Source organism: Psittacula echo (genome assembly GCF_963264785.1).
Source record: "Psittacula echo genome assembly, chromosome: Z".
NCBI lineage: Eukaryota > Metazoa > Chordata > Aves > Psittaciformes > Psittacidae > Psittacula > Psittacula echo.
The window spans coordinates 100,634,101-100,659,552 of NC_137742.1; the positions used below are offsets into that span (position 1 = coordinate 100,634,101).

The 25,452-nt window shown below is 43.0% G+C and overlaps 1 protein-coding gene across 1 annotated transcript in view; it reads left to right on the top strand.

Moving 5' to 3' along the window:
- Positions 1-25,452, top strand: part of CMIP (c-Maf inducing protein) — a 58,164-nt gene that overhangs the window by 14,292 nt on the left and 18,420 nt on the right. The window contains exons 3-9 of the mRNA XM_080638444.1: positions 9,081-9,242; positions 10,346-10,387; positions 13,245-13,307; positions 14,524-14,604; positions 17,949-18,052; positions 18,600-18,704; positions 19,922-20,275. Coding sequence (XP_080494570.1) covers positions 9,165-9,242; positions 10,346-10,387; positions 13,245-13,307; positions 14,524-14,604; positions 17,949-18,052; positions 18,600-18,704; positions 19,922-20,275 — 827 coding nt within the window. The 5' untranslated portion in view covers positions 9,081-9,164. The remainder of the gene's footprint in view (positions 1-9,080; positions 9,243-10,345; positions 10,388-13,244; positions 13,308-14,523; positions 14,605-17,948; positions 18,053-18,599; positions 18,705-19,921; positions 20,276-25,452) is intronic.

Genomic DNA, 25,452 nt, shown 5'->3' on the forward strand with positions numbered 1-25,452 from the left:
GGGATTGTTGTGAGTGACTGACTTGAATTGGCTGGTCCCTGAAGGTGAGGTGGGCAATGGCTTTAGTAGCACCCCAGAGGCCTCTGATCCTCTGTGTGGAAGCTAGCCTGGGGATGAGAGAACTGAACGTCACAAGACTTGATTCACTCTTGGATGTCATGAACCATTTATACAAAGGAGAGAGAAAATGAGCAAGTCGAAGAGATGCAGTGGCATTTTGGTTGAGTAAAGAGTTGCAGGAACTTTAGGGTTTTCTGATGATGTGGTGCAATAAGATGTGATATAAAAACATGGAACAAAGTGGTAGTTTCAGGTGCAAATGCTGCTCTGAAATCTGGTATCTCCCAGCAAGAAATGGGACAGCTCAGAGCGCCAAAGCCCAGCGATGTGAAGACAGAAATACCCTGATTTCTGAAGTTCCTTTTAAGATGCTTGCAAGCATCACATCAGTATCCAGTATCTATGCTCTCCCTAAGGCTCTGCAGCAGCTTTCTGACACAAACATGTTCCTCAAGCCGTGCACATCTCTCTTGCTGACGACATTGATGATGCAGGTGCACAAGAGAAGCCAGTTTTCAAAGCCATTTATGGTGTTGCCAGTGCTAGAAACTCAGCAAAATACTACATTTGCCAAGGAGGAGAAAGTGAAACAGGTGGGTAAGCGTCCATTTGGAAGGTTCTGCTGACTGGTGAGAGGGGAGGCGGGCAGGAAAAGCCAAGGGTGCCCACTGCTAGCGATGGAGAGTAATAAGGAAAAGGAATGACGTGGCTTTTTAATCCGGTTTGCATATCTGGGAAGAAATAATTGCTTTGTGTGCTACCCAGTGCTACCTAAGCTTAGTGGCATTTCCTGGAAAATAGAAGGGGGATGGATTATCATGCAGAGATTATCTTCTGTTAGCAGTTACTACGATGTGTTAGTAGCTGCTTAATCCCAATTTGAGGTGATTTCTCAGGTGGCAAGTTCTTCTGAGCAGAGTTCGTGCATGCCTGAAGTGACTGCCACATGTTTTGCAGCCTTGCAGATGAAGTAACGTCCTGTTTTCCCGGTGATGGCCAGCTCTCTCGGGCCTGAGTGGGATCTGAAGGGTGTAGTGCCAGAGTGTGGGGGTTTTTGCACAGCAGGTATGCTGCCTGGCTGCTCTCCACGGTAGCCTTGCACACAGCTTTTTATTTGGCAGACCTGGTCAAAGTTCAGTGGCGATAAGATTGTGCGTGTTCCTTTTTTTCCTACACACATATCTCTTCTCTGTAGTGGCAAAGTCATTTATTCCCACCATAGGCTGAGAGCTGGTGGATGTCAAGGGCTAGGCTCCACAGGCACGCTCACCATGTGTGGAATATAAAGTGCATGAATGTAAAGCCTGGGTCAGTTCAGCTTGATGTCAGAATTGTGTGATGTGGTCAGTAAATGTAGCTCTCCGCACAAAGAAGCACTCAGCAAGGACTGTGTTTAGGTGGCAGTTAATGTCACAGTGCTTTGTGTTTTCTGCTTTCTGTTTGATGCATGCTAAACTCCATGGTCACACAGTGCCTGCTATAGTTAATTTGTTTAACACTATTTTTTTTCCCTCCCCCATGCACTGCAATGCAGTTAGTCCACTGAAGGTTTTGGAAAGCATGGACTGTATATTGTGCATACAATCCTGATTTTCATCTAGTAGTCTTTTCTATTATTACTTCTATTATTATTATTTAAATGGAACATGATTTTGCTGACTCCCAGCTCATACTGCATAATCACAAATAAAGGAGCATGTCAAGCTCGCACCCCTCTGGAAACTGTGGGTTGTGCCAGAACATCGAGATCCCGGCATGCAGACAGTGTTGAGTATTTGCTGCTCTGGTGAGAAGGGCCAGAAATGCTGCAGCAGGCAGCAGTGAGGGCCTGCAAGAGGAGGAGGCAGTTGTGCCTAAACATGTTTGAAATCTTCCCTCTGATGATGAGTCAGAGGCTGTTACAGTGCTGTACATCAAGCAGTGTGTCTGGATCCTGTCCTATTTATGTGACTCCAGCAACCTCTATGCGAAGGTTTTTCTCACTCATTCTGCATGAGAGTTTGAAGCAACTCAGAAGGGTTTGTAAATACCCACCGGCCTTCAGCTAGGGCAAATCTTCCCTGTACATGTGGAACAACTCTGTTGTTCAACTGTATTGAAGTTGTTGAAGTGTTTCCTACTCAAGATCAGGAGGAAAAGGTGTTTTGTGACTTCCGCTGTAAAACCCAAGCTAAAACATCCAAATACCCAGGACAATATCTTTTAAAATATTTCTTCTTTGGAGGAGAGATGTTACATAGGATTTGCAACCTGAAATAGCAGCTGCATCTCTATCATTGCTTTTTGCAAGTAGGGAGTGGTTTGTGTTTCTGTTAGGAACGTATCTGCAGTCATAGTGGAATTCCGCATAGCCAAAGCAACATTAAAAACAAACCCCAGCTTGGCTCCGACATGAAAAATACGGAACAGCAGTTGCTGTGTGCAGGATGAAAGCTGATGTTTTGCCAACCTGAAGTGTAAAGCTGGTGCTGGAACTGGGGCTTGAAGAATGGGAGTGTTTGCCAAAAGGAAATGGAAGAGGGATGGAGGGTTTCGGGGAATGCATCGATGTCAGACATGCCAAAAACTGTCTTCCCTGTGGACAGGTCTGATTACGATAGTAACCACATTAGCCCATGCAGAGTGCAGTTGGAGCCGCAGTTGGAGCCACAGTTGGCCTTTTGCATTTTCTAGCTGGGGAAATAGCATCTCGAATAAAGGTAAAGCTGGCTAAAGGTAGAGCTGTGTCTGGATCAGCCAGCTGTGCTCCTGCATCGTAGTGGCTGGCCGGCTCAGTGCAGGGAGTTGAGAGAAGGACACCACCAGCAAAAACAAAGCCTAGTTTCTCTGCTTAGTAGTAGGAAGGTCTGCCAAAGACACTCTCTTCCCTTCCTCATTAGGGGGGCACACATTTTGCACGCGGATTTGTCTCAAGTGCAGCCTCTAAATTTCAGGTCTTCTGAAATTCAGTGAATAACACTGCCCAGTATTATTAGTTTCCTTTTTTCCCTTGAATAGAATATCCTTCCATTCCCATCCCCTCGTCCCACCTTGTTGCTGAATGGTATCTTTGCAGTAGGCATTACATGGGAGAGCAGAAGCCCAGAGGGATGGTCAGTTAGGTGACACCTGTGTGCCAAGGAAATGGATATATATATAGATACAGATATATAATGAGTTTTAGGAGCAAGTTGTTCCGTGCATTATTATCGCAGCTGTACAGTGTCATGCTGGGAGGCAAGCGAGGAGGCTGCCCTGTGAGCCCTCTGCTCCCAATTCCACTTTGCACTTGGTCCAGGCAGAACTGTGTTTCATCTGTGTTCCATCCTTTTAAATTTGTTTATTTCAGCATTCCTTTACTTTGCAGTGGTACTGTCCAAGTGGCATCTGAGCAGAGGACAAACTCCATGTCTGTGGGAAGTTCCAGTTGTGCATTAGTAACAGCTGAACCCACGTCACCGCTTGCTGAACCCACTGAACTCTGCTGGCTTTGAGACAGTGCGATCTGAGTGTTTGGGGTTCCTGCCTGGATGTTAGTGAGGTCTGGAGCAAGGTGCTGGAGACTGCTGGGGGAAAAATAGGTGTATGATTGTAGCCTGAAAAAGGGGGTCAGGGAAGATGATGTTATGGGGAAGCACAGCAACAGGGTAGGTATCAACATTCAGATTGCTTGCTAAGGCCCCACTGCATGTTGGTGGTGCTTTTCCTTAGGAGCTAGCAATTAATATGGAGGTGTGAGAATCAGAATACCTCAGTTCTGCTGTGGTCCTGAATTCCCATACAACCTCAAGGAAAACAGCCTGGTTTTCTTGCTCTGTCTCTCCTTCTTGCTTTAAATCATCAAGACTGTGAGCTGCTCAGGTCACAGACTGTCATTTGATATATTTATTCAGGGCATAATTCATGGGTGCCAATCTCAGTGCAATAAATAATGGTGATTTCATCGGGATATTTATTTTACATGAATTGGCAAAAAAATGAAGTGTTATTTAGACCTTAACTGAGTGAGAATCAGGACACGTCTAGCTTATAACATTTCCCTCCAGTTCTCTGGCCTGTGGCAAGGAGTTTGCAGGCAAGTGAGCTTTGACCAAACTGACTGCATTTAGAGAAGCCACCAAAGCAGAGAATATGATGTACTTCAGCATTTAGCACTGGCTAAAATGAAAAATACAGAAAATGCCTTGATTTGAAAACACGGTGCAGTGCAGAAGTTTGCTGCTGCTGTTTTGAAGCTGTTTTAGAGAGCAGCACATGAGTCTTTCTGTGCAAAACCTCGAGAAGGTCGTGAAGAGTACGAATGCAGCAGCATGAGCAGTCTGGATTCCCTGATTTGGAAAGGTTTCTATAAGCTCATCCTGGCTCCTGGCCTTTGCATGGAATGAGACTTTTTATAGACCTAGTCTCTTCAGGTGAGATGCTTTTTTTTCTTCACATTGGTGAACGTTGCAGGTAGAAGCTTAGTTCAGAAGGCTTTCAGTGGATCCATCTAGTGATTTAAGCCAGTCTCTGGCTATCAGGGAAACTTCTCCTAGCAACAAGTTATTCTTGCATATTTCTCAGAATACTGGGAAAGAAGTGATGCCTGCTAGTGTTAAAAGCAGACTATGGATGTAGCATGGCATGGGAATGCCATCCCATATGAAGGTAATGAGTTAATAGACCGAATACCAGCAGGTGGTGCTCAAGAATTCATGGTGCAGCTCCTGGGCTTTGTAGGACGAGCCAAGCATGTGTGTTGAACATCACAAGCAGCTCTTCCTGTTGTGGCACAGCATTTTAACATAAGTGCTGCTATGGTGAAGAAGACCTTTCTGGTGTTGCTCTTTGTGGCTTTTGCCCCCCCCCCGTACATTCGCATCTGTCAAGAGGCACCTCCATTTAACACAAGCGCCATCAACACGAAGCTGTAACACTAGCTTGGCTCAGCCATCGCCGCGATGAGCTGGGGAGGACCTCTGCGCGGGAGGCTGACCTTTTCCCTTTGCTGGAACTGCCCTCGTTGCTCAGCAAGAAATAAACAATTGCTGGCACACGCAGCCCTCCGAGTCAGCGTGTGCGCCTGCAGTAGCTCCAGCTTCTCCAGTGAAGAAGCGATGAGTTGCATGCTGCTGTGTGGTAAAGGGCTGAAGAGCAGTGAGCTAGTTTAATGCGCTGCTCTAGGATAGGGTTGGCAATTAATTCTTTCTTTTAATGTAATGAAGATATTATTTGCTGACGGGCAAATAGGTTCCCGAGAGCACAGAACATTTCCTGACCACCAGTGACAAAGCAGAGATGAAATTTGGTCATAAAGAGGGCTAAATTTCTTGCCCGTTTTGTATCAGGTGCTTGGAGATGTGCCTAACATAAAAGGTCTTGCTAAGGCTGGAAAAGGCAGTTCTTCCATGTCATCCAATTTTGTGCATTAGAGTCCATTTTTTCCTAGATGTCAACTACATTGGTGTTATCATCTTGTCCGTGGAAGTGGTGTTTGAGCAAGAGCTACAGAATGAGGCTATTATGGGATTGAAAAACATATAACGATGTTACTTAAAAAAGCTGAAGGTTTCCTAGGCTCTCCTAAACTTTCTGTTCACAGTGGTCTTCAGGAGCTCTTGGGCACTGTTGGCAAAGACCACTGCTTACAGAGTTTTGTCACATTTGCTTGCTTAATAACACTGGAAAAGTAATTCTTCACATGTGGACTCCTCCTCTAGAAGAGGATTGACACTTCAGTCTTTGGGTTTCTGCAATACTTAATTAATTAGAGTGATTTGAGAATGAAGGATGCCCTGTCAGTGTCACTCAGTTCCCCATGCTGCTTCTTTTGGGTACTTACTAAATTCAGTGGTTTTGCTTTTCAAGTCGCATAGCAAGATTTTGGAATGACACTAGCTGTGTGGTTCTGGCTGGTCAGTAACTAGGAGGGTCAAATTCCAAGTTGGCATGTGTTATTTTCACTCACATAAATTGTCACAGGAGCTGCTGATTTTAGTGAAATCCCAGAGAAACTGAATTCCCATCCCAGTATTTTTCTAGTATATGCTATTAATGATGAATGTTGTGTGAGTGTTTTCAGCAACTGAAGGCATCTTTTACACCTACATCCAGGGGGAGTGAACTCCTCACACGTGTTGACATGCCTGTTCTCAGATATGGGTCTTTACCAGGCAGCTTTGCTTTTAAGCCTGCGAGTGATTATTGTTCGTGCTCGCTCTGGAGTCAGCACAGGTAGAATAGAGCAGATGGCTTGGTGCTGGATAAGTGCTTGCTGATACACAGCAAATCGCTTCTGTAGCCGACTGATAGGTTTCAAGCCTTAATTGAGGCTTTCAGCAAGGCGCTCAACAGTGAAAACCATTCTGCTGAGAAAAACAGCAACGTAACCATGGGCAAAGGTTCAGGACAGCAGAGTTCAACCCTCTTGGGGATGGCTTCTCCATTTATTTATTTGTTTTCCGCTGCTTTCCCACCATCATCTCAGACTTCTGCAATGCCGTCCACAGATTACAGCTCAGTACATTGGTAAGACACAGCCCTTTGTGCCGAAAGCATGAAGCAGAGGCTGATTAGTTTGGATTTCCTGCTTGCAGTGGTCTGCAGAGGTAGCTGTCCCCTGGTAGCAGTCACTGCCTGCCGGGTCTGAGCGGCAGCTTGTTTAGGTCTCTCATGTGTAGCAGGGAGCACAGCTCCTGTTGTCTCTTCTTTTATTTACGTCATTATCATCATAACTTTATTTGTTAATGGATGTATCTAAAAGGGAAAGGAAACTTCCCCTACTGCTCCCTCCCCCCAGGCAAGAGTGGATTTAACAGCGGAAGAAAGATATTTGTGGTAGGGTTGTCTGAGTGGCGTCCTGTTGGGCAAGAGGGTTTCCTTCAGCAGTGAGGGGCAGCCCATAGCAGGCAGGGATGCAATAACCCAGCTTTTGTGCCCCCCCCAGCTCCTGCTTCTCATCCAGCTTTGAATTCTGCTTTGAGTTTGGTTTCTTCATGGTACAGGACCAAGGAATAAATTTCAGCATGGAAAAGGAGCTAGCTTGCTTTGGTGTCCTCAATTAGTCAGAAAGGAGTTGCTTCAAGTTACAAAGCTGGTTGGCTTTGAAGTTTAGATTTTACTTAGTGCTGGAGAAGGTCTAAAAAAGACCCTAAAAAAAGGCACTATATGAATAATAGAAATTCAACTCTGATTCAAGATTCTAAGAAATCTGTGATTATGGTAGAAGTAATGGTGGTGGCTTCAAAACACTGGTGACCCTCACTGCGCCAAGGAGCTCAGTACAAAGATTTTTGCTCAGTATCTGAAATCCCAAACACATTTGATAGTGTCTGCAGCATGTGTTTTTATGTTCCTCTAGCTTTTCAGTGGCTTAAAATGCACTGAAAGTGTGAACTTCTGCCAGCGTGCTTTTGTACTTGCATGAATTTAATTAAAAAGATAATTGGATTGCTTTATCAGCCTTTACATGTCAGCCCAGTGCCACTCTCTTCTCCCCCCCCAACAACATTGACAAACCCAAGGCATCTGAAATCTTTATTTTTCCGTATTGTTCTCTCGTGTTTCAGGTAGGGTACAGAGGTGACTGTGTTCTGTATTGAGCCTTAAATCTGCTGCCATGGTGGGAAGGAAGTAGCTGATAAACAGTGAGCCAGCCTGTTCGTGTGGTTCCTGCTGGGGCTGCCCTCTGTGAGTGGAGGGGGAAATGACAAGAAGCAGCAAAGCACCAAACCAAGACAGAGCAGGCTGACCCTTTGCAAAGTGTAATAAACACTGGCTATTGAAAGCCTGAAATGCACGGCTATGTCTACAAGCTTCAATCTGCACCACATGGGCAGTTTTTGTGATTTTGCTGGAAGTGCTGCCTAGAAACTTAAGGTCCAATTTTAGCGCTAAACACTTAATAGTTTCATGTCATATAGAAGTGCCCAGACTTTGTACTTTCATAAACTGGATCTTTCCAGGCTTCTTGACTGCGCTTTGGCCAGAGGGCCAGATTCACACATAGCAGTGAGTGGAAGGGTATGTGAGCTGAACCAAGTGCTGTGGTCCTGGCAGTTGCCGTCCTCGAACAGCAGAGCTCCTTCCCTACCAGTCCCAGGGGCCGCTGACTGCTTTGGCAACCTTTTCCTGGTTCCAGTGTACCCTTCGGGCTGGTTTTGGGAGTGGCCTCATAACGCTCGTCATCGTTTCCTTGAACTTAAAGAGTTGCATCAAGCCCCCTCTGGGGAATTTGGGAGGGTGGGTTTTCGCTAAAGAGCACTATTTATAATACACAGCAGCCTCTGCTCCAGTCATTTGTGGAAACATGGCTGCTGAGGAGGTAAGAATTGTTTTCTGCTGGTCTGTGGACAGGACAATCAGTGGAATAGCTTGGGCATGACTAGATATAAAGCAGGGGCTCGCAGAGAAGTGGGGCAGATAGGATTAGGCACCCAGGAATGCTTCAGAGTACAAGTGTTGTTGCATGGAAAACTTGGAGACTTTATGAGGTTGTTACAACTGGAGGATGACAGCATGACTTTTCAGGATCAGGACAGGAAAAAAAAGCCTGTGGGTTTACTGGGATTTTGCACTTTTTATAACATTGATTTTAATTCATTCTGAATGTGAATTCACCAATTAGCAGTGTAAAATAAAGTGTCTATAGAATGATGCTTTGATGGCCTCTCTCTTTCCTGCTTTCTTCATGACTACCTCCCTTTAAAAGGACCTACAGCTTTGGAAACAGTGCGCTAGCTGGTATCTGTTATAATCGTGAGGAATGAAGTGTTTACAAGAGGAAATGATGGAGAAAAATATGCTTTGGAGTTAAAAATTTACATTAAAGTATGAAAAGAGAATCACGGTTTTTCATTGCTTCCACAAAACAAGTTGGTACTGACATGTAGAGTTTTCTTTTCCGTTTAATGTTTCAAGTACAGCTTTTCAGCAATCAGAAAAGACAAAACTCAAAATACAAAGCAGCCCACTTGACAGTTGCATGTAGGAAGCACATGTCCAGTCTGTTGTTCCAAGGCGTTGATGATGTTGTCGGTGTGACCCTTTCACTTTCCTTGCAGAAAAAGATTTACAAGTACAAGAAAGTGCTCGATAACCCAGGTCGCTGGGAGGTGGTGTTGAAGGAGATCAGGACACTGGTGGACATGGCGCTGTCGTCTCCCCTTCAGGATGAGTCCATTCATCAGGCACCACTGGAGATTGTCTCAAAGCTGCTCTCAGAGGTATGAACCTCAGTAATGCTCCTGTAAGACACTGTTGCATTTAGAATCATAGAATGGTTTGGGTTGGAAGGGACCTTAAGATCATCTGTTCCAACCCCTTGCTGTGCAGGGACACCTCACACTAAACCATGTCACCCAAGGCCCTGTCCAACCTGGCCTTGAACACCGCCAGGGATGGAGCATTTACCACTTCTTTGGGCAGCCTGTTGCAGTGCCTAACCACCGTCACAGTAAAGAACTTCTTCCTTGTATCTAACCTGACCTTCCCCTGTGTAAGTTTGAACCTGTTATGCCTCGTCCTGTCACTACAGTCACTGATTTAGATGGGAGACAAAAAGTTAGAAGTTTGTGGTGAGTTTTATTTTAGCGGGGACTGTCCAAATTCTGCCTTTGAGTCTGCTTCTGACTTTTACTGATTTGAGTGGAAATTGTGCTTGCTGAGGAGGAGGAGATTTTGACCTGTGTTAGGTATATTTCCAGAAACACGACAAAACACTTTTCTCTTGAGGCTTTTTGTTTGGCTGGGTTTCTTTCTTGATTATTTATGATAAATTTATCATGGGTCTGATTCATGTCTTAAGTGAGTGACAAATCTCCCTTGGACTTCCATTGTCTTCGTTTCCACAGGTGGTAATTCGTGTAGCATTAATGTATATACTAGGAATTTCACGAAGAATGCAGCAGTTAGTCTGCCACGAACATAATGGTGTACAGCACCACAACAATCCTTCTATTATTTTTCTTAGAAATATACAGCTGGTCTTAAGAAAACATTTCTGAGAAATGTATTCTAGCTTCAGTTTTCCAACTGGTTAAGACCTCCTCTGGCATCCTGGTGGTTGTGCGCAGCTTTCATGGCTCTGGTGACTTGAACCTTTATGTGCTGAGGGAAAAACGGAAGCTTTCACAAGCCCTCATAACAGATAATATACGACCTCCTTTGAAGAGAATGATTTCAAGGTGATGATTTTTATTCTGAAAATAAGCAATTTACGTCTTTAGCCTTTTTCTTTTAGCTGTTGGTAGTTAAGAAGACTGTGTACGCGGATATGCCAACTGAGAGTACTCTTGGCTCATTTATTTCTTCTATTCAACTCTTTCAGAACAACAACTTAACCACCCAAGACCATGAGAGCATTATTGTGGTGAGTATCTTTCTGACAAAATCCAAGGACAAATCCGTATGGTTTATTGACACTTCTGTTAATGCTTGCTTCTGCCCCAGTGGAGTAGGCAAACATGAAAGCATTTCCACTGATGCTGGTAAACTGAGGCAGGATCAAACCAATTTATTCTACTGAGATTTGTGTGGTTTTGTCATTTCTGTTGTTTCATAACTGGCTAACAACAATGTATCCTTGTCAAGCACAGCGCCTTCAGGGTTAATTATCTCCCAAAATGATGTCCTTACTAGGCTACACTGTGCAATGTTCACTTCTATATATGTACTTCACATAGTCAAAAAATATGATTTCCAGATGTGCCCTATAAAACCTTCAGGCTTAGGAGTTTCCTGAGGGGTTAATGCTACCATATACAGAATGTCTTCATTGCTGATGGTGTGTGAGCAAGTGATTGTTTATGTAGTGTGGATATGTGTATGTGGCACTGCAGTTTAACCCCCTGCTTACTTGATTTATAAAAATATCTTCCTCAACTTTTTCCTTTTCTGTAGTTTGCATTTATTTAGACATAGAAATAAGTGAATCGAATGGCATCTTTTTGTGCATCAAAATACAGAATCTCAGCGATTGATCAGAAAGTCGGAACTTGGTTCCCCATCACTGTATTAGTTTCAGCCACTGGCAACTTCCAGGAGATTTTCCTGGTAATCTAATCTAAAACCTCACCAGGACCTGATCTTATCACATCCCCATGACTCTTTCTGCAGAATGACAAGGTGGCATGTAGCTGCCAGTAGATGTGACTGCATAAGGTACCATTAAGCATTAATAAGCATAAGGTACCATTTTAGCTGAAACGGCCACTGAGATGAGTTTCTGAAGTGGCATTTACTTTTGTTCAAGATCTGCTGCAGCTTTCGTTTCACTCTAGTGCCAAGGCAAATTCAGGCCCCAGTTACAACTGGTTGTTTTAGGAGAAGGATTTCTTCATGAAATATGCAAGGTGGCCCTATTGTGAGCAGGGAGGTTGGACCAGGGGGCCTCCAAAGGCCCTTTCTGCCTACATTATTTATCAGTTCTGAGTGATGGCTTCAAGTCCTGCCCTTCTGTAGGTTGTGCCTGAACCATTAAGGACATGGCAGTTTATGGGCATTCAGAGTTCACTGCTGTTACACAGCTAATCTGTGTTATTCTTAAGAAGTATTGTTAATACTATGTATTTATGTAGTGTCTTGAAAGTACACAGTGATTTGCCATGCAGATGGAACCAGATTTACTTCTCTAGATGGCGCTGGAATAGATCAATATTACAACTGATCCTTTCCTGGTAAGGGAGGGGAAGCACATGTTGCCACAACTGTGCAATGCAGAACAGCAAGTTTCTGATTTTACCCAGAGCACATATGAGAAAATACAGTGTGCTTTCATGCTGTCACTGTGCCACACTGACCTTACAGGCAGAGTCGTGACCCACTTGACTGTATCTATTGTGGTTATTCCCTACATTCAGAAAGGACTGGCCTGAAACAATGAAGCTCATTTCCTTAGGCTGACAACCAGCCAGTTGCATCCCTGATGCAGTGGTCCTCTGGCACATACCAGACTTGTGTGAGCACTTGGGTGGTTTTGCAGCACATGACTCCTGTGATTTGGCAGGCCCTACAGCAAACACTCCAAAAGATGGATTGAAGGGAGATCTTTAGCTCAGGTGTTGTTGGATGGGGAGCAAGGATATTCTAGTGTCACTGAATAGTGTCCCAGTCTCCCATCAGAACACTGTTGCTGGACCACCACCAGAGGAAGAGTGAAGAGTTGCAGAAGTATGGCACATGATAATGAGCAGAAACTTCACAAATGTTGTGTGTAACCAAAACAGATCTTTGCAGATGTGCTTGGGTTTCGTATTAATCCTGACCTATTTGTGCATGAAAGTGGCTATTGTGAAACAGGGTTATTGTAAGCAGAGTCGCTGGGGCTGAAACCCTTAAGGAGACAGGAGGGATCACAGAAAAACAAAGCAGGCTGCCTTAGTAAAACTCTAGATAACCATCCAGATAAAATATCTGATGTTCACTTGCTTAATACAAAATGTCCTAGCTGCTGTGTTTAGAGTCTTATTTTTAAATGGGTCCTGGGAATCCCTTTAGCTCAAGACTGGAAGAGCCCAAAGGCACTAGCACATAGAATACATTATTCTAGTGCCATCTTCTAATTTACCAAGGAAGTAACAACAGCATAAGTTCATTACAACCTCAGTGGCAGGTATGACCTCTAATGTATTTACTGAGCATAAGCACATTGGTTTGCATGGCAACAGAGAAGGAATGGTTAATCTCAACTTGCACAAAGTTAGAAGCTTGATTTTGATGAATAGGGTCCACCGTGGTAAGAACAGTGCTATGGTCCTTGTAGTGACTTATTTCTCACAAAAAGAGCTTGAACTCTTTCATAAAGGATGTAAGGATGTGTGTGTGTGGGGGGGAGGGGGTTTGTCTTTTGGAGAGATGTTGTAACTGAAACAGGGAGCCTGATTCATCCTTGTTGTATTACATCCTGAAGCAATTGGCCTGCTGCTGTTTTCATTTAAACCATTGTAAAAACTGTGCTCCTTTTGTGGTGTGTTATATATTTGCACTGACACAGTTAAAGGCAAGATTTTACAGGGGATGCATAGCAAAGGTGTGCTTGAGCTTACATGTAAAATAAACACACATGTAAAACAAACCCACCCATCTTTAATTTCTCTATTGATACTTTTGTCCTTCCTTTTAAAAAGTGATCTTTTCCCCCCAAGAAAAGCATTTCTCTGCAGAATGCTAACTCCAGTTGCAATCCTCTAATGAAATTGTTTTCTCTGTTTCTGTCTTTCTTTCTAAAGGCAATTGCACCTTTGCTGGAAAACAACCATCCTCCTCCTGACCTCTGTGAATTCTTCTGCAAGGTATCAGAACAGCTCTCCTTTCTGAAATCTCATAGTTGTCTATGAGTGTAGCTCTTTGAGGGGCTGCTTGTTTCTTTCCTGTAGTGCCTTACTTCATGCCCAAATTGATTTTAGTTTTTGGTCAACAACCATACATTTAACAGCACCATTATGATAAATATATCCATACTCTTTGTACATCAGACTGCATCGTTGTGATGCTCTGTGAGAGTTAAAATCTTCAGACTCCCACACCTCAGTCTGGGTACCACAGATGTCCTACTGCATGTTCTATGTAGCTAATGCAAAAATCATTGGAGTCATTGTGTTCAGATGAGTTGGTAATATGATGCATAACTCAGCCCTAATGATATTATGTCATTGGTTAATGTCAGTGGGAAAATGATAGGACCCATCCTCTTTTCTGGTAAATCCATGCTTGTGTTGTATTTTGCATTCGTTTCCATAAACTTCTGAGTACTTTGGATTGCAGAGCTTTTGGATTTGGAAACACTACTTTTCTTCTAGGCCTGTTAGTGTGTCAGCTTAAATTTGCTTACTGATGACTGGGTACATTCTGGATGCTATTTATAATTCCCATCCAGAGTTACTAATCAGCAGCTTCTTCCTACAGAATCTAAGTCAAGTTTCAGAAACTCCTCTGACTGTTGCATTTTATTAAGCCAGTATCAGGGTCATATCTAGCCTCAGATTCAAGGCAAGGGATTGCAGAGGGTTGGACCAGATGACCTCAAAAGGTCCATCCTAACCTGAATTACTCTGATTGATATATTAAGATTGTATGTTTTAGCCTGTGATGGGAGACTGGCTTGTTGGTACCCTCCAAGGTCCACCACAGCCTGGATCCCAAGGAAAGGAGGTCTGTGCCATTACGCTGCCTGTGTCTACATCTTTTTCTCCCCAACCTGTTTACTTTTAAAACTGCTGGCAAGTTTTAAAATGGTTAGAAGTCCCCAGAATACTACATCCAATGAGTTTTGTGGAGAATGGGCAGCAGGAAAAGGGACTCATGTAGTTCATGAGCTCCCATGGTAATCTTCCATTAGATGCCAGCAAATATATAGGAAGGAGCAGCATTACAAGTACCCTAATCCCAGGAAAGATTAATTTAGGCCTTGGATTTTGTTAATCTTGGGGTAATCCATGCAAAGAGTGTGAAGAGAAGATGCCTTTCCATGATTTCCACAGCTCACATAATGATGGTTGCTCATTACAGCACTGCCGGGAGCGCCCGCGGTCCATGGTTGTGATTGAAGTATTCACACCAGTGGTACAGAGGATTCTCAAACACAACATGGTGAGTGCACGTTACAGGAGTTCTACAGTTCGGAGAAGTTTTAGCGTGATACCTTTTGTAATTAGAAGTTGTATTGCCTGTAATGAGTAAAGCACTGTGATATCAAAATGTAAGGTGTGACTGCTGCATGCAATCGTGTTGCTTTGTAAATGCAGAACTAATAAGCAATCAGTGGGACTTTTAAAAGCATCTAAGCAAAGCCATGATTTGAGGAATGTTTCCTTTGGCAGCACTGCCAGTATATGCAGCTCCAGCTCTCTCCCACCTGGCTCTTTGCTCCTTATTTACTCCCTGCGTGGCATCCTTGTAGTTACAGTGGTTTAAAATCCATTAAATAATAAAACCGGAATAGGAACTTTGTTGAATTTGACCTGAGGCCCTCAACGTTTTTTCTTTAAGACACTCCCAGCTCTGTGCATTTCCATTTTTCCTTTAGACTCATGTCCAGTGAGTTCTTACCTAGGTTTCCTGAATTTCCTCATGCATTTCTGCTATTCTTCTTTCTCAGTCCAGGAATTGTGTACTCTGTTGTTTTATGATTACTCTGTCCCAGGCTTTCTCTCTTCTCATTGCCAATTTCTTGCTAGTGATTGAAATAAATGCAGGAGACTGCCCTGGCAACATTGTGTTCTCCACCTAACTCTGAAGATATTCTTACATGATCCATATTCCTTTCCTAAGAAGGTCTGAGTGTTTACCAGCCCTCCATCCTTTGTGGATGAGGATACATTTCCTGGCATAGCTTTTAAGTTACAAAAATTTCACTTCACAATGCTGTAGCAAAGAATAACAAATAAAATATTTAAGGCAGTTAACTTGGCTGTGATCTGAAGGATGGATCTTAAACCTCTGTAACTACACAATCAACTTCTTTTCGCTGATAGGTAATTTTAGAGGCCATCTGCTGTCCTGCTGTGTATAGTATGACCCCAGCAGAAAACAGTTCATATTTCTTACTTTTGTAACAGTATTATTAACTCCTTGTGTTTACGCAACTAGGTAGAAAGCCCAAGATGGCAAATAGGTCACAGTCCTGGCTCTGTGCCCGCGCTCTGCAGACATGTAAACATTTTTGAATATTCTGTAGTGTTCAGTGAAATACTCTGTAAATGTTATTCTTGGATTCCAGACTGACTTTTTTTTAAAGCATCCAGAGATCTTGAGGGATCTCAAATAAAAAGCAAATGCATAGCGTAATGCTTGTATTTGGTTAGCTTCAGAGAATTGGGTATATTTACCATACTTAACATTTGCAGATTGAAAATCAACATGTCTATACCGCAGTGTGCAGTCAGAGAATTTACTGTGTCATGTACTAATTGGAGTGGATTTGGGCACTTTACTGCTCTTCAGGGACTTCTGTACTGAATAGCCCTTTAGAGAATGTGTGTGCATGTAAATAAAGTTATCCTTTAGGGGGACAGTATTGTTGGCACTAAATTTCATAACCTTAGGAGGCCTCATGCAATTCAGCGTACTTAGAGCAGGAGACCCAGCTGTCTGTTCCTACCTTTGGTGCTGATTTCCTCTGGGGTCTTTGATAAGTTTACAGCAAGTTTTGTTCCACAGTTGCCCACATATATAATAGGGAGAAAGTGCTCCATTGGTCTACCATTTCGAACTCTCAAGAGAACAAGAATAGCTTTTTGTCTTGCTGATACTTGCTTTGAATCTGTTACATACAGGAGGAGACTATTGTATGCTGAGCTGCTTGGGGAGTGCTCAGCAACATGTCCTTACCTTTGGGTTTCAGCTGTTTGTAGGCTCAATCCAGATGTTTCAATAAAATAAAAGCACTATTATTAACCTTTTCAGGGGGCAAACAGTATTGACTTTGTATTGCTCTGTGCCTGGTATGGTGACAGGGCATCATGCTTATTTTGAGAGATGTTTTATTTTAGAGCAGTCCGCAGTGACATCCTCTTTATGATCTCTTGGACTTCCATTCTAACTTCAGTTAGGACACCTACATGGGTTGAGGAAGTTCATAAACAAACTGCAGCTGCAAAAACTGTCTTGCAAGGAATGTTCATGAAATTAAATGGCACCAAATATATACGAAGCAGACACCGTCTCGCACCCTTGTACCAAGCATATTTGTAGCTGCCACAAGTTGTTAGAAGTCTGATGACTTTCAATTGTAATACCAACCATGGAATGTCCCTTTGCTGGGTGAAGTTACCAGATAGCCATTCCGTGCTAGCAAAGAGTGAGACTTAGACTTGAAGACATTGTTCTGCTAAGGCTTGTATTCACATCTAGGCTTGTATTCACATTTTTGGTAATTTTCTGTAGCTGCAAAACCTTTGAAATGTTAATATAGGTTGTGCTACAGAAATGCCTGACAATAAAATAAGGAACAGAAGGTTTCGGTGCTTTGGGAGTGTGTCCTCCCTTTTACAGACCTCCAGTGTTACCACTTGTGGCATTTCTTTAAGTTTCAGTTAGAATCATAGAATGGTTATGGTTGGAAGGGACCTGCCATTTAAGTTGCCAGGATGACTGTTCTTTGACAGTCAGCTGCTTGAGGGATAACTGGGAGGGCTCGTTTGTCCTCAGTGGGCCTTGTTGACCGCTTTAAATACTTCTTTGGAGTTCAGTAACAGCTGTATAATAAGGTTACACCTGTGTAAATGTGAAGAAATGTGCTGGAACACTCACCAGACAGCAGATTCTACTCCTTTCACATCTAAAAATCGCAAGTGATATGTGGAGATGCTGGATTTTGGATAGCAGGTGCTTTTCTGACTGCAGGATTAGGAGAAAGTCAGCTCATCTGTCAAAATCACATTGTACCTGGAGTAAGACCACTGGAGGAAGAACTGGTCTCTGGTTTTATACTTGATCACTTACTGATTGCATGTCAGAAACATTTTCTCAAAGTCCCGAATAGATAGAACGTGAAAAACGGAAGTAGAATACGTTTGAGTTGCATTTCAAAAAAATCTGGAGTTATGAGTTATGTAAGCAAAAATGCAGAACAACAAAAAAATACATTTCAAAATGAAGGTGTAAAGTGCAGTGTACGAAAGAAATGTAAGTGTAGGTAGGGCTTTGTTCCACAACATGCCTTTTTATTTCAAGGTAGGTATGGGGGAAACAGGAGGATTGGTAAGCATGCTGTTATTAGCAGGAAGAACACTCCTTCAGCATGGAGTGACACAGTGCTCTTGAAGCTGTCAGCATAATTGTCGTGGTTCTGAGTTACCGGCTGGGCTTAACCCATGACAACAGTACAAAGTGAATTTGGTTGTGTTTTGAGATGATTTCTTTTGAAAGCCCAGTTTTGACGTCCGTTGCAGGCATGTTTCACCATCTTCACTGAGTCTCTCCTTTTCGGACAGGATTTTGGGAAGTGCCCTCGTTTGCGGCTCTTTACTCAGGAGTATATTCTGGCTTTGAATGAGCTGAATGCTGGAATGGAGGTGGTGAAGAAGTTTATTCATAGGTTAGTTACATTTAATGTATGGTGTATTTCAAGTTCTGTGTATGTGGTTACCTGTGTAATTCTCACAGCCCTGCTCATCTCTTTTCTGGCTGTTAAGAGTAGCTGGTGCTTTTTGGTACTGGCAAACAGCAAATAAATCAGAAGAGTCCTTGAGGCAATGTTGCTGAAGTATCTTTTTCGTTGTTTTATTTTTTATTTTAAAACTAATTTTCAAATAAGGCTGGAGTTTTCTGCTTAGTTACACACTGGAAGCACGTGGACTTGGCTGTGTGTGCATTCTTCTTATGCATTTAGACTCAGAGCCTCTCCAGAGAGATTCCCATTAACTTGAGACCACATAATGCTCAGTCATGGTGAAATTTCGGGGGGGGGGACTGTAGAGATACATTTCATAAACAGGGGATTTAGAGGGTTAAAATTACCCTCTCCTATTGCCCTTATGAAGTTTCCCCAAGGCAGTGCATCCAGTTCTGGGACCCCATTCTGTCTGACTGTTTTTGCCCACAGAAGTCTTCACAATGATGTCACCTTGGTGTTTGTTTTTCAGCATGCATGGTCCAACTGGACAATGCCCGCACCCCAGGGTCCTGCCAAATCTTGTAGCTGTCTGCTTAGCAGCCATTTATTCGTGTTACGAGGAATTTATCAACAGGTCAGTATGAATTCCCAGCTGACTACACGTTACTTCCAAGCGCATGGCATCTGTAAACAAGATCGGTGTGAGCATGGGTGTGGGTATGTGAGAGTGTGTCTCCTTGTTGCTAAGCGTTACATGTGGGGGTTCTGGTCAATCACATGCATGGTTTTGGAGATATGTGATTGTATTTCAAGCTCATTGCTTGAAAACCTGAAAGGTGGTGAACCTTTATTCACTTGTACTCACTGTGGCATGTTTTGGGGCAGCGAACACAGCAATCTGTTATTGCACGTCTTTAGCTCCCATGCTTGAAAGCACGGACAGTGCTGTTGCTGCAAGGAGCTCGTCACTTCCCAGTACAGAAGTACTGCAGTAACTCTCAGGGTGAAGTTCAACAGCCAGGTGCCTGCTGAGTTTGGCCACTCTTGAGATATTCCTCTAAGGCAGGCTGCAGCCATAACCAGCCTTTTCAGGCCTGCAGCAGATGAAAGTGCTCAACAACAGTCTCTGGGAAGTATGCACTACCCAGAGCAGTGGCTTTTTTGCTCCCTTTCTGGCCCATGAAGTGTGTGTTACACCTAAAGCAAAGGGAAGGGTGAGGTCTTGAAGGAGGGGTGGTGTGTAAACCCCTGTGTATATACAGCTCTGAACATGAGCTGGTTTCACAATGCTGTGTCCATTATTCTGGAAAACTTGATTCCTGACTAACCACGAAATAGATGCCACAGCTCTTGGCACACGAGCCAGTTTCCAGTATACACTGAGGGTTCCCCTCTGCTATGTTTCCTGTTTGTTTATGCCTATCTGACTTCCTTCATGGTAGAGCACGGACAGGAGCTGCTTAGTGTCCAACAGGAATTCCAGACACGAGGGCTGCAGACAAATGTCTGGGCATGTGCTGTAGCCAGATACATACTTGGGCATGGATTCTGTTACAGCTTTGCACAACTTGGATGGGAAAGTTCACCTTTATACTAAACTGACATGCCAATTAGAGTAATGAAAAGCTTCAATCTTTATAGAATAGGGACTGCTGAACAGTCCTGTTGGAGCTTTTTAATATTTTGAATTGATTGCAGTAATCCAATTACATGGAAGAAAGCAATCCAGTGGGCTGGGGTGAAATGCAGTGGGAAATTGCCAAAGATCTTGGCTTCTCAGTGTTGAATGCTCTCTCCTGCTCTGCTGCTGTGTTTGTATGTTGAATTTATGTGTTTGTTCTTAAAATTCAGCCGAGACAATTCACCGAGCCTGAAGGAAATCAGGAATGGATGCCAGCAGCAGTGTGACCGAAAGCCTAATCTGCCTCTCCGCCTTCTTCATACAAGTCCTGACCTGGTCTCTCAAGAGGCCACCGTGACTGAATCCCGCACCAAACCACCTATTGTCACTTCAAATGAGATCCACGTGGAAATGGAGCGCACCAACACAGCTAATCAGAAGATGACAGCCAACGCTGGCAATGACAGCGAGCCCAACCTGATTGACTGCTTGATGGTCAGTCCTACCTGCAGCACCATGAGCATTGAGCTGAGTGCCCAGGCAGACAGGATCCTTGGCTGTTATGTTGAAATACTCAAGATGCTGTGAGTAACTATTCTAAACAGCTTTTCGAACAATGTCATCTTAACAATGGGGGGCTTTTCCCACAGGCCTGTCATCTTCAACATCTTTGGCCAGCATGCACATGGTTATAAATCTCAACTCCAGCTCTGAAGAGTCCAGCCTTTGAAAGAGACATCTGGCTCTGCCAATATGCTCTAAAAATAGCATTGGGAAGATGAAAACGGAAAGCTTATTTGTACAGTGAGCCTCAGGCATGTTACAGACGATAGGATGTTGTTGTCAGTGGTTTCTGTTTTGTTCTTGCCCACCAAAAAGAATCATCCATTGGCCTCCTCCAGGGCTCTTGGGATTGCCCAAGACAGAGCTAGAAAAAGGCAGGTCTGTGCTAGGCTCAGTGCTTGTGCAATGATAGGCAGCACTGCTCCCCTGCCTTCAGCAGGAGTTGGTTGAGGTCAGCATCTTGTCTTCCACTTAGGTGTTTTCCCTTCACTTTTTGGTAGAGGTTTTATGACTTGTTTAGATTTACTTGTATTAGAGTGGAGCCTGTGTTTGTCAACCAGTTGCTTTGGTGCGGCAGACCTCTATTAGTGAACAAATGCTCAAATAGCCTTTACAAACTGATGGCTCTGTGGTTTCCTGGGAAGCATATCCTCTCAGTATCTTCAAAAGGAACATAAAATAAAAGGTTCTTCAGGAAAAGCTTGTTTTTCTCCTGGATGAATAAATTCAGAGGAGAAAAACAAAAAGTGGACTACAGAATGGAAGCCTGTAATAGAGTTGCACTAAAACAACCCCGAAACAACTCTCTTTGCTTTGACAGCCAGCTCTGCTGCTGAGTTGCAGTATGCCTTTGGGCAAAACTGTTATATGTCTATGTTAATTATTTTTAAGCAATGGAGGATTTTGTGAAAGTTTTGTCCCATGCTTCAATTTCTTTCAAGAGATATACTACGAATCTGCAACACAATTCTTTAAATCACTGCAAATGCATCCGTAAGCACACATACAGAACTGGAGGTAGAACAGGTGAATCCAAGATACTGTTCCCATTAGATTCTTGAGCAGGAAGTTGCTGAAGGCTAATTGTTTTTGTTAATTTTTTTTCCCTGGCCTAGTCTCCTCTGTCTTTAGAGAAGTTTGCATCAAAATAGCACAGCATCTGACTTTGCTTCATCTGGTGGCTTCACACACCCAGGTGCTACATTAAACACATCGTGTATTTATTCCCGTCCCCTTGACTCTAGATGTTTTCTATAAACACTATGAACTCTCTCAGTCCTGATGCTGGCTTGCATGCTGACTCACTAGGCATTGACGGTGTTGGTTTCATCAAGTAGCTGACACACACTTATAAACAAATTCACGAACGGGCATGTTCTTCTGCACAGTCTTTCCACATTTTAAACAGTTGATATGCCAGGTGTCAATTCCCATATAATTTCCTACGGTAAGAACTTTTATTTCACTCTGTACCTTAAAATAAGGTACTTTTTTGCTGTGTTTGGTGTCTTTTTAAAAGTCAAGCTCTTCAATACCAACGGTGGAAAACAACACAGTGTTGTTGTTACTGCACAGGTTGTAGGTGGGGAGCAACCTTGTGCCATTTTCCAGCTTGTACAAGGGTAATTCTGTACACAAAGGTTGTGTATACAGAATACATGTGTATAGTGAAGGACCAGCAATACTACAAAATTGGTGCAGCTTTCCTCAACTGCCTTGCCAGAGTCCACCTTCTTCTTGAGAAGTCACAACCTATGAGAATACAGGATGGTTTCTAAGGCAGAGCCACTGATTTAGGTTCTCTTCCATTCTTGTTCATCCCTTGGTTTTTTTCAGACCTGAAAGCATTAATGCAGAAATTAGTTCTGCTCCTGATTCTGCTGCTGGTTTGCTGGGAGGCTTTAAATAAGTTGCTTCTTTTTTGTGCCTTAGTTTCCTTATCTTTAAAATGCAAGTAAAAGTTTTGAATGTTGATTTTTAAACTCTTAAACCGATGATAAAAAAGCATTGTAGAAGGGCTGGTAGTTATTAACAAAAATGCAAGATGATGCTGTTGTGATGCTTATTCCTTGCATGCTCAGATTCTTCTTGAACAATGGCTTTCTGATGCGCTAAATACTATTACTGTACTTTGGAAAACTGAGACTATAAAGAGAGTCGCAGAACATGCCAGTAGGAAGAAAACATTAATTATAAGACCACTGCTATCCAGTAGCTGAGCTCTCAGCAGGCAGTCACTAAAATAATGTTCTTATTAATAACAGTGGTAAGCCAAACATAAATAAGTTGTTTAGCATTGAATTTAATTGTTCTTTTAGGTGTCTGACTCAATATTATCATCAAAACAAGAGAGTCGCCAACAATGATATCTTTTTTACATAATTAACTTAGGACAGCAGGGAGTAATTTATTTAGGCAGATTTTAATTATTGAAAGTCTAGTAAATAAGGATTCTGAAGAGTACCTTCAGCAGACGACATCTTATTGTTCACCCAACTCCTACACAATACTTACTTTTTTTGGGGAAAAAAAAAGGCTCTTCTAATATTGATAAAAATGTAACAGCAGTTATTTAATAATCACTGCAATACCTCACTTTTTGCACAGAAGGATAATTGTGCAGATTAGAAAGTTCATCTTTGTGGCTGTTACCAATTCACCAAGAATGTCTTTGACCCTTTTCTAATGTAGCTGAGTAGCAGAACATAGCTATTGCATACTAAAGGAGAGCAGAAAATGATGGCTTTAAGGATGTTGGCAGATGACTCAAAGTCTGGGCAGATTTTAAAGGGGAGACAGTCTCTAGTGGAACATGGTATTTTTGTCCTGCGCTCAAAAGTGAATCAAACTTCTGTGTCAATATTCTCTAATGCATTCGGGACTCTGATAGTGTTATTGATGCCAGTCAGTGCCTCCTGAATGCTGCAAGTCTTCGATGTGTCTGTAGAAAATACACTAAATTAATTGAAATCTTTTGTTTCATCACATTAAATTAGAGGATCTGAGAGATGCTCAGTGTTGTCCAGCGCCTACTTGCATGTTAATGTTTCCATGCATTAGAGAATTTCTTGTACAGCCAAACTTGTGCTTGAACAGCTGTACTGACATTTGCAGTAAAAAGGGCTGTGGATCCTCTTCCTTGGACTAGAAACAGGTCTACACTGCTCACAGTGTAATAGCATCAGGAAACAGCAATGCAAGTTTGCCCAAGGAGCCGGCTTTACCCTGGTCCCAAAGACCCAAGAGAGGGGTACAAGTGTTTGGGCATCTGGAAAGACCCCTTTCTGTTCTCAGCAGCCAGGACAGGACCTTTCTAGGGCCTTTCTATGGTGCTACATTTTCTTCTTTTGAAAAGCAAAAGAGTCCTGCTCAGAGAAATCTGAACATGAAGTGAAGCCTCACTGTTTTGCAGATAGCAGGTTTATGCCTTATATGACAGGGGGGTTGGTATGGAATTTGATACAGAACAAGGGAAAGAAGGGATAAGGTACGTGTCTGGAGGGCTTGGTCATCTTACTATTTTCTGATAGCAGAGGAGTTACCTGAAAGATTTTTGATTGTGCCAAGCTGGAGAAACAAGCTGCTTCCACATAGTTGCTCCTTGTGTCTTTATTGCCTTCTAAAAACAGAGGGCTCTGGGCATGCAATCTCTTGGTGTTAAGACTGACAGCTTTCCGAATGCAAGCACCCACTGGAGCTTCCCGTGCCTTCTCTGCATTCCCCAATAGGTCAGTGGCATGCTCTGAATATCCCAAGTGGATTCTCTTATGTCATGTTTATCAGGGTTGCCCTGGGTTGCTAGTGTGTTTTGGATTGTTTGTGCCGCACAGGACACATGGGCAGGTTTTCATTTTGGTGAAAGGTGATCCCGGGGAAGGAAAATGTACTATGTTGGCAGGCCAATAGCGACGATGGCCTAGGGGCAAAGTCCCTGCAATCTGGGCTTAATTATTATGGTTAAGCCAGTGTTCTGGCCAACATAGGTTTCTGGGTAAGTAAAGCTGTGTGCAGCAGCAGGTGACTGCTCTGACAGCCTTCACCCACTTAGCACCCTGACCTACCATCACATGGTGCTGCTCACCTTAAAAGTGCAAGTCAGACCAGGTGGGTACATCAGGGAGTCATTCTCCTCCTCTTATAAGGCCAGTTTGGGATTTAAGCTGTATATTAGTGTGAGCGTTCAGCCCAGCACCCTTTGAAGAGCTCCAAAAGGAGTTTGTCACAGGTGCTCCCTCCTCTTCCTGACATGGCCTCTTTGTCTGGCTCATAGCAGTGGTTGTTAACTGGGTTAACAACTGGGTTGTTAGCACCCAGAGCTAATCTATCTCCCTTTCTTTCCCTTCTTCAAACACTTCTTCTTCTGCTAGAGCTTTGAATGGGCTGAAAAAAAGAGAAAAGAAAAAAGCGACTGTCTGAAGTGAAAGAAGAGTGCAAATGAGATGAGCATAGACAGAAGGAAGATGTTTTTGAAAAGGGAATAGGTGGGAGGAGGAGAAACACTGTAGGCTTTTAATAAGTAGTTTAGTTTTATTCTTGTGCTATGTTTGTTTCATGTTTCCTAGCTCAGATTGAAGGGATTACAGGCTGTGTAGATGTTATGTTCGGGTTCCATTCGTGTGACCAAGCTCTGTGTGTTTCACAGAACACAATTTTCTTCCTTTCTTCTCCTCCTAGGAAAACAGGCTATAGTTTATTATCACTGTCCTCTCACAAACCTACTCTGGAAATAGGTGCCACACATAATTCCCAGCTTCAAGAAGAGTCCGACTGTGATACTGTCCAATTCTGTCTGCAGTTTTATTTGGTCTTAGTCTATTACAAAGCAGCTTTTTAATTCCTCTTGCAATTTCCTTTGAAGATCAGCCATGAAAAATTGATTGGTTCACATTATTACTGATCAGAACTCCACAGATTGCTTAAGGAGGAATGTTAGTGGTGTAACACTAATCTGAGATGTCACAGGACCTAAGCTTCCAAGTGGCTCTTAGGCTTCTTTGGGGCAAGATTTGTAGGTACTGTATCTCATGTGATGTAAAACACCTTTAACACCTTTGAATTTCCTAACTCAGCCTTTTCTCTTCTTTAAGAACAATAACCTGTTCTGAAAGTTGCTTGCATCTATCAATAAAAATGTGTTGGGTTTAGAGTAAAATTGGCCACAGGTTTAGTAGGAATTTCCAGAGGTATGTTTATTAAA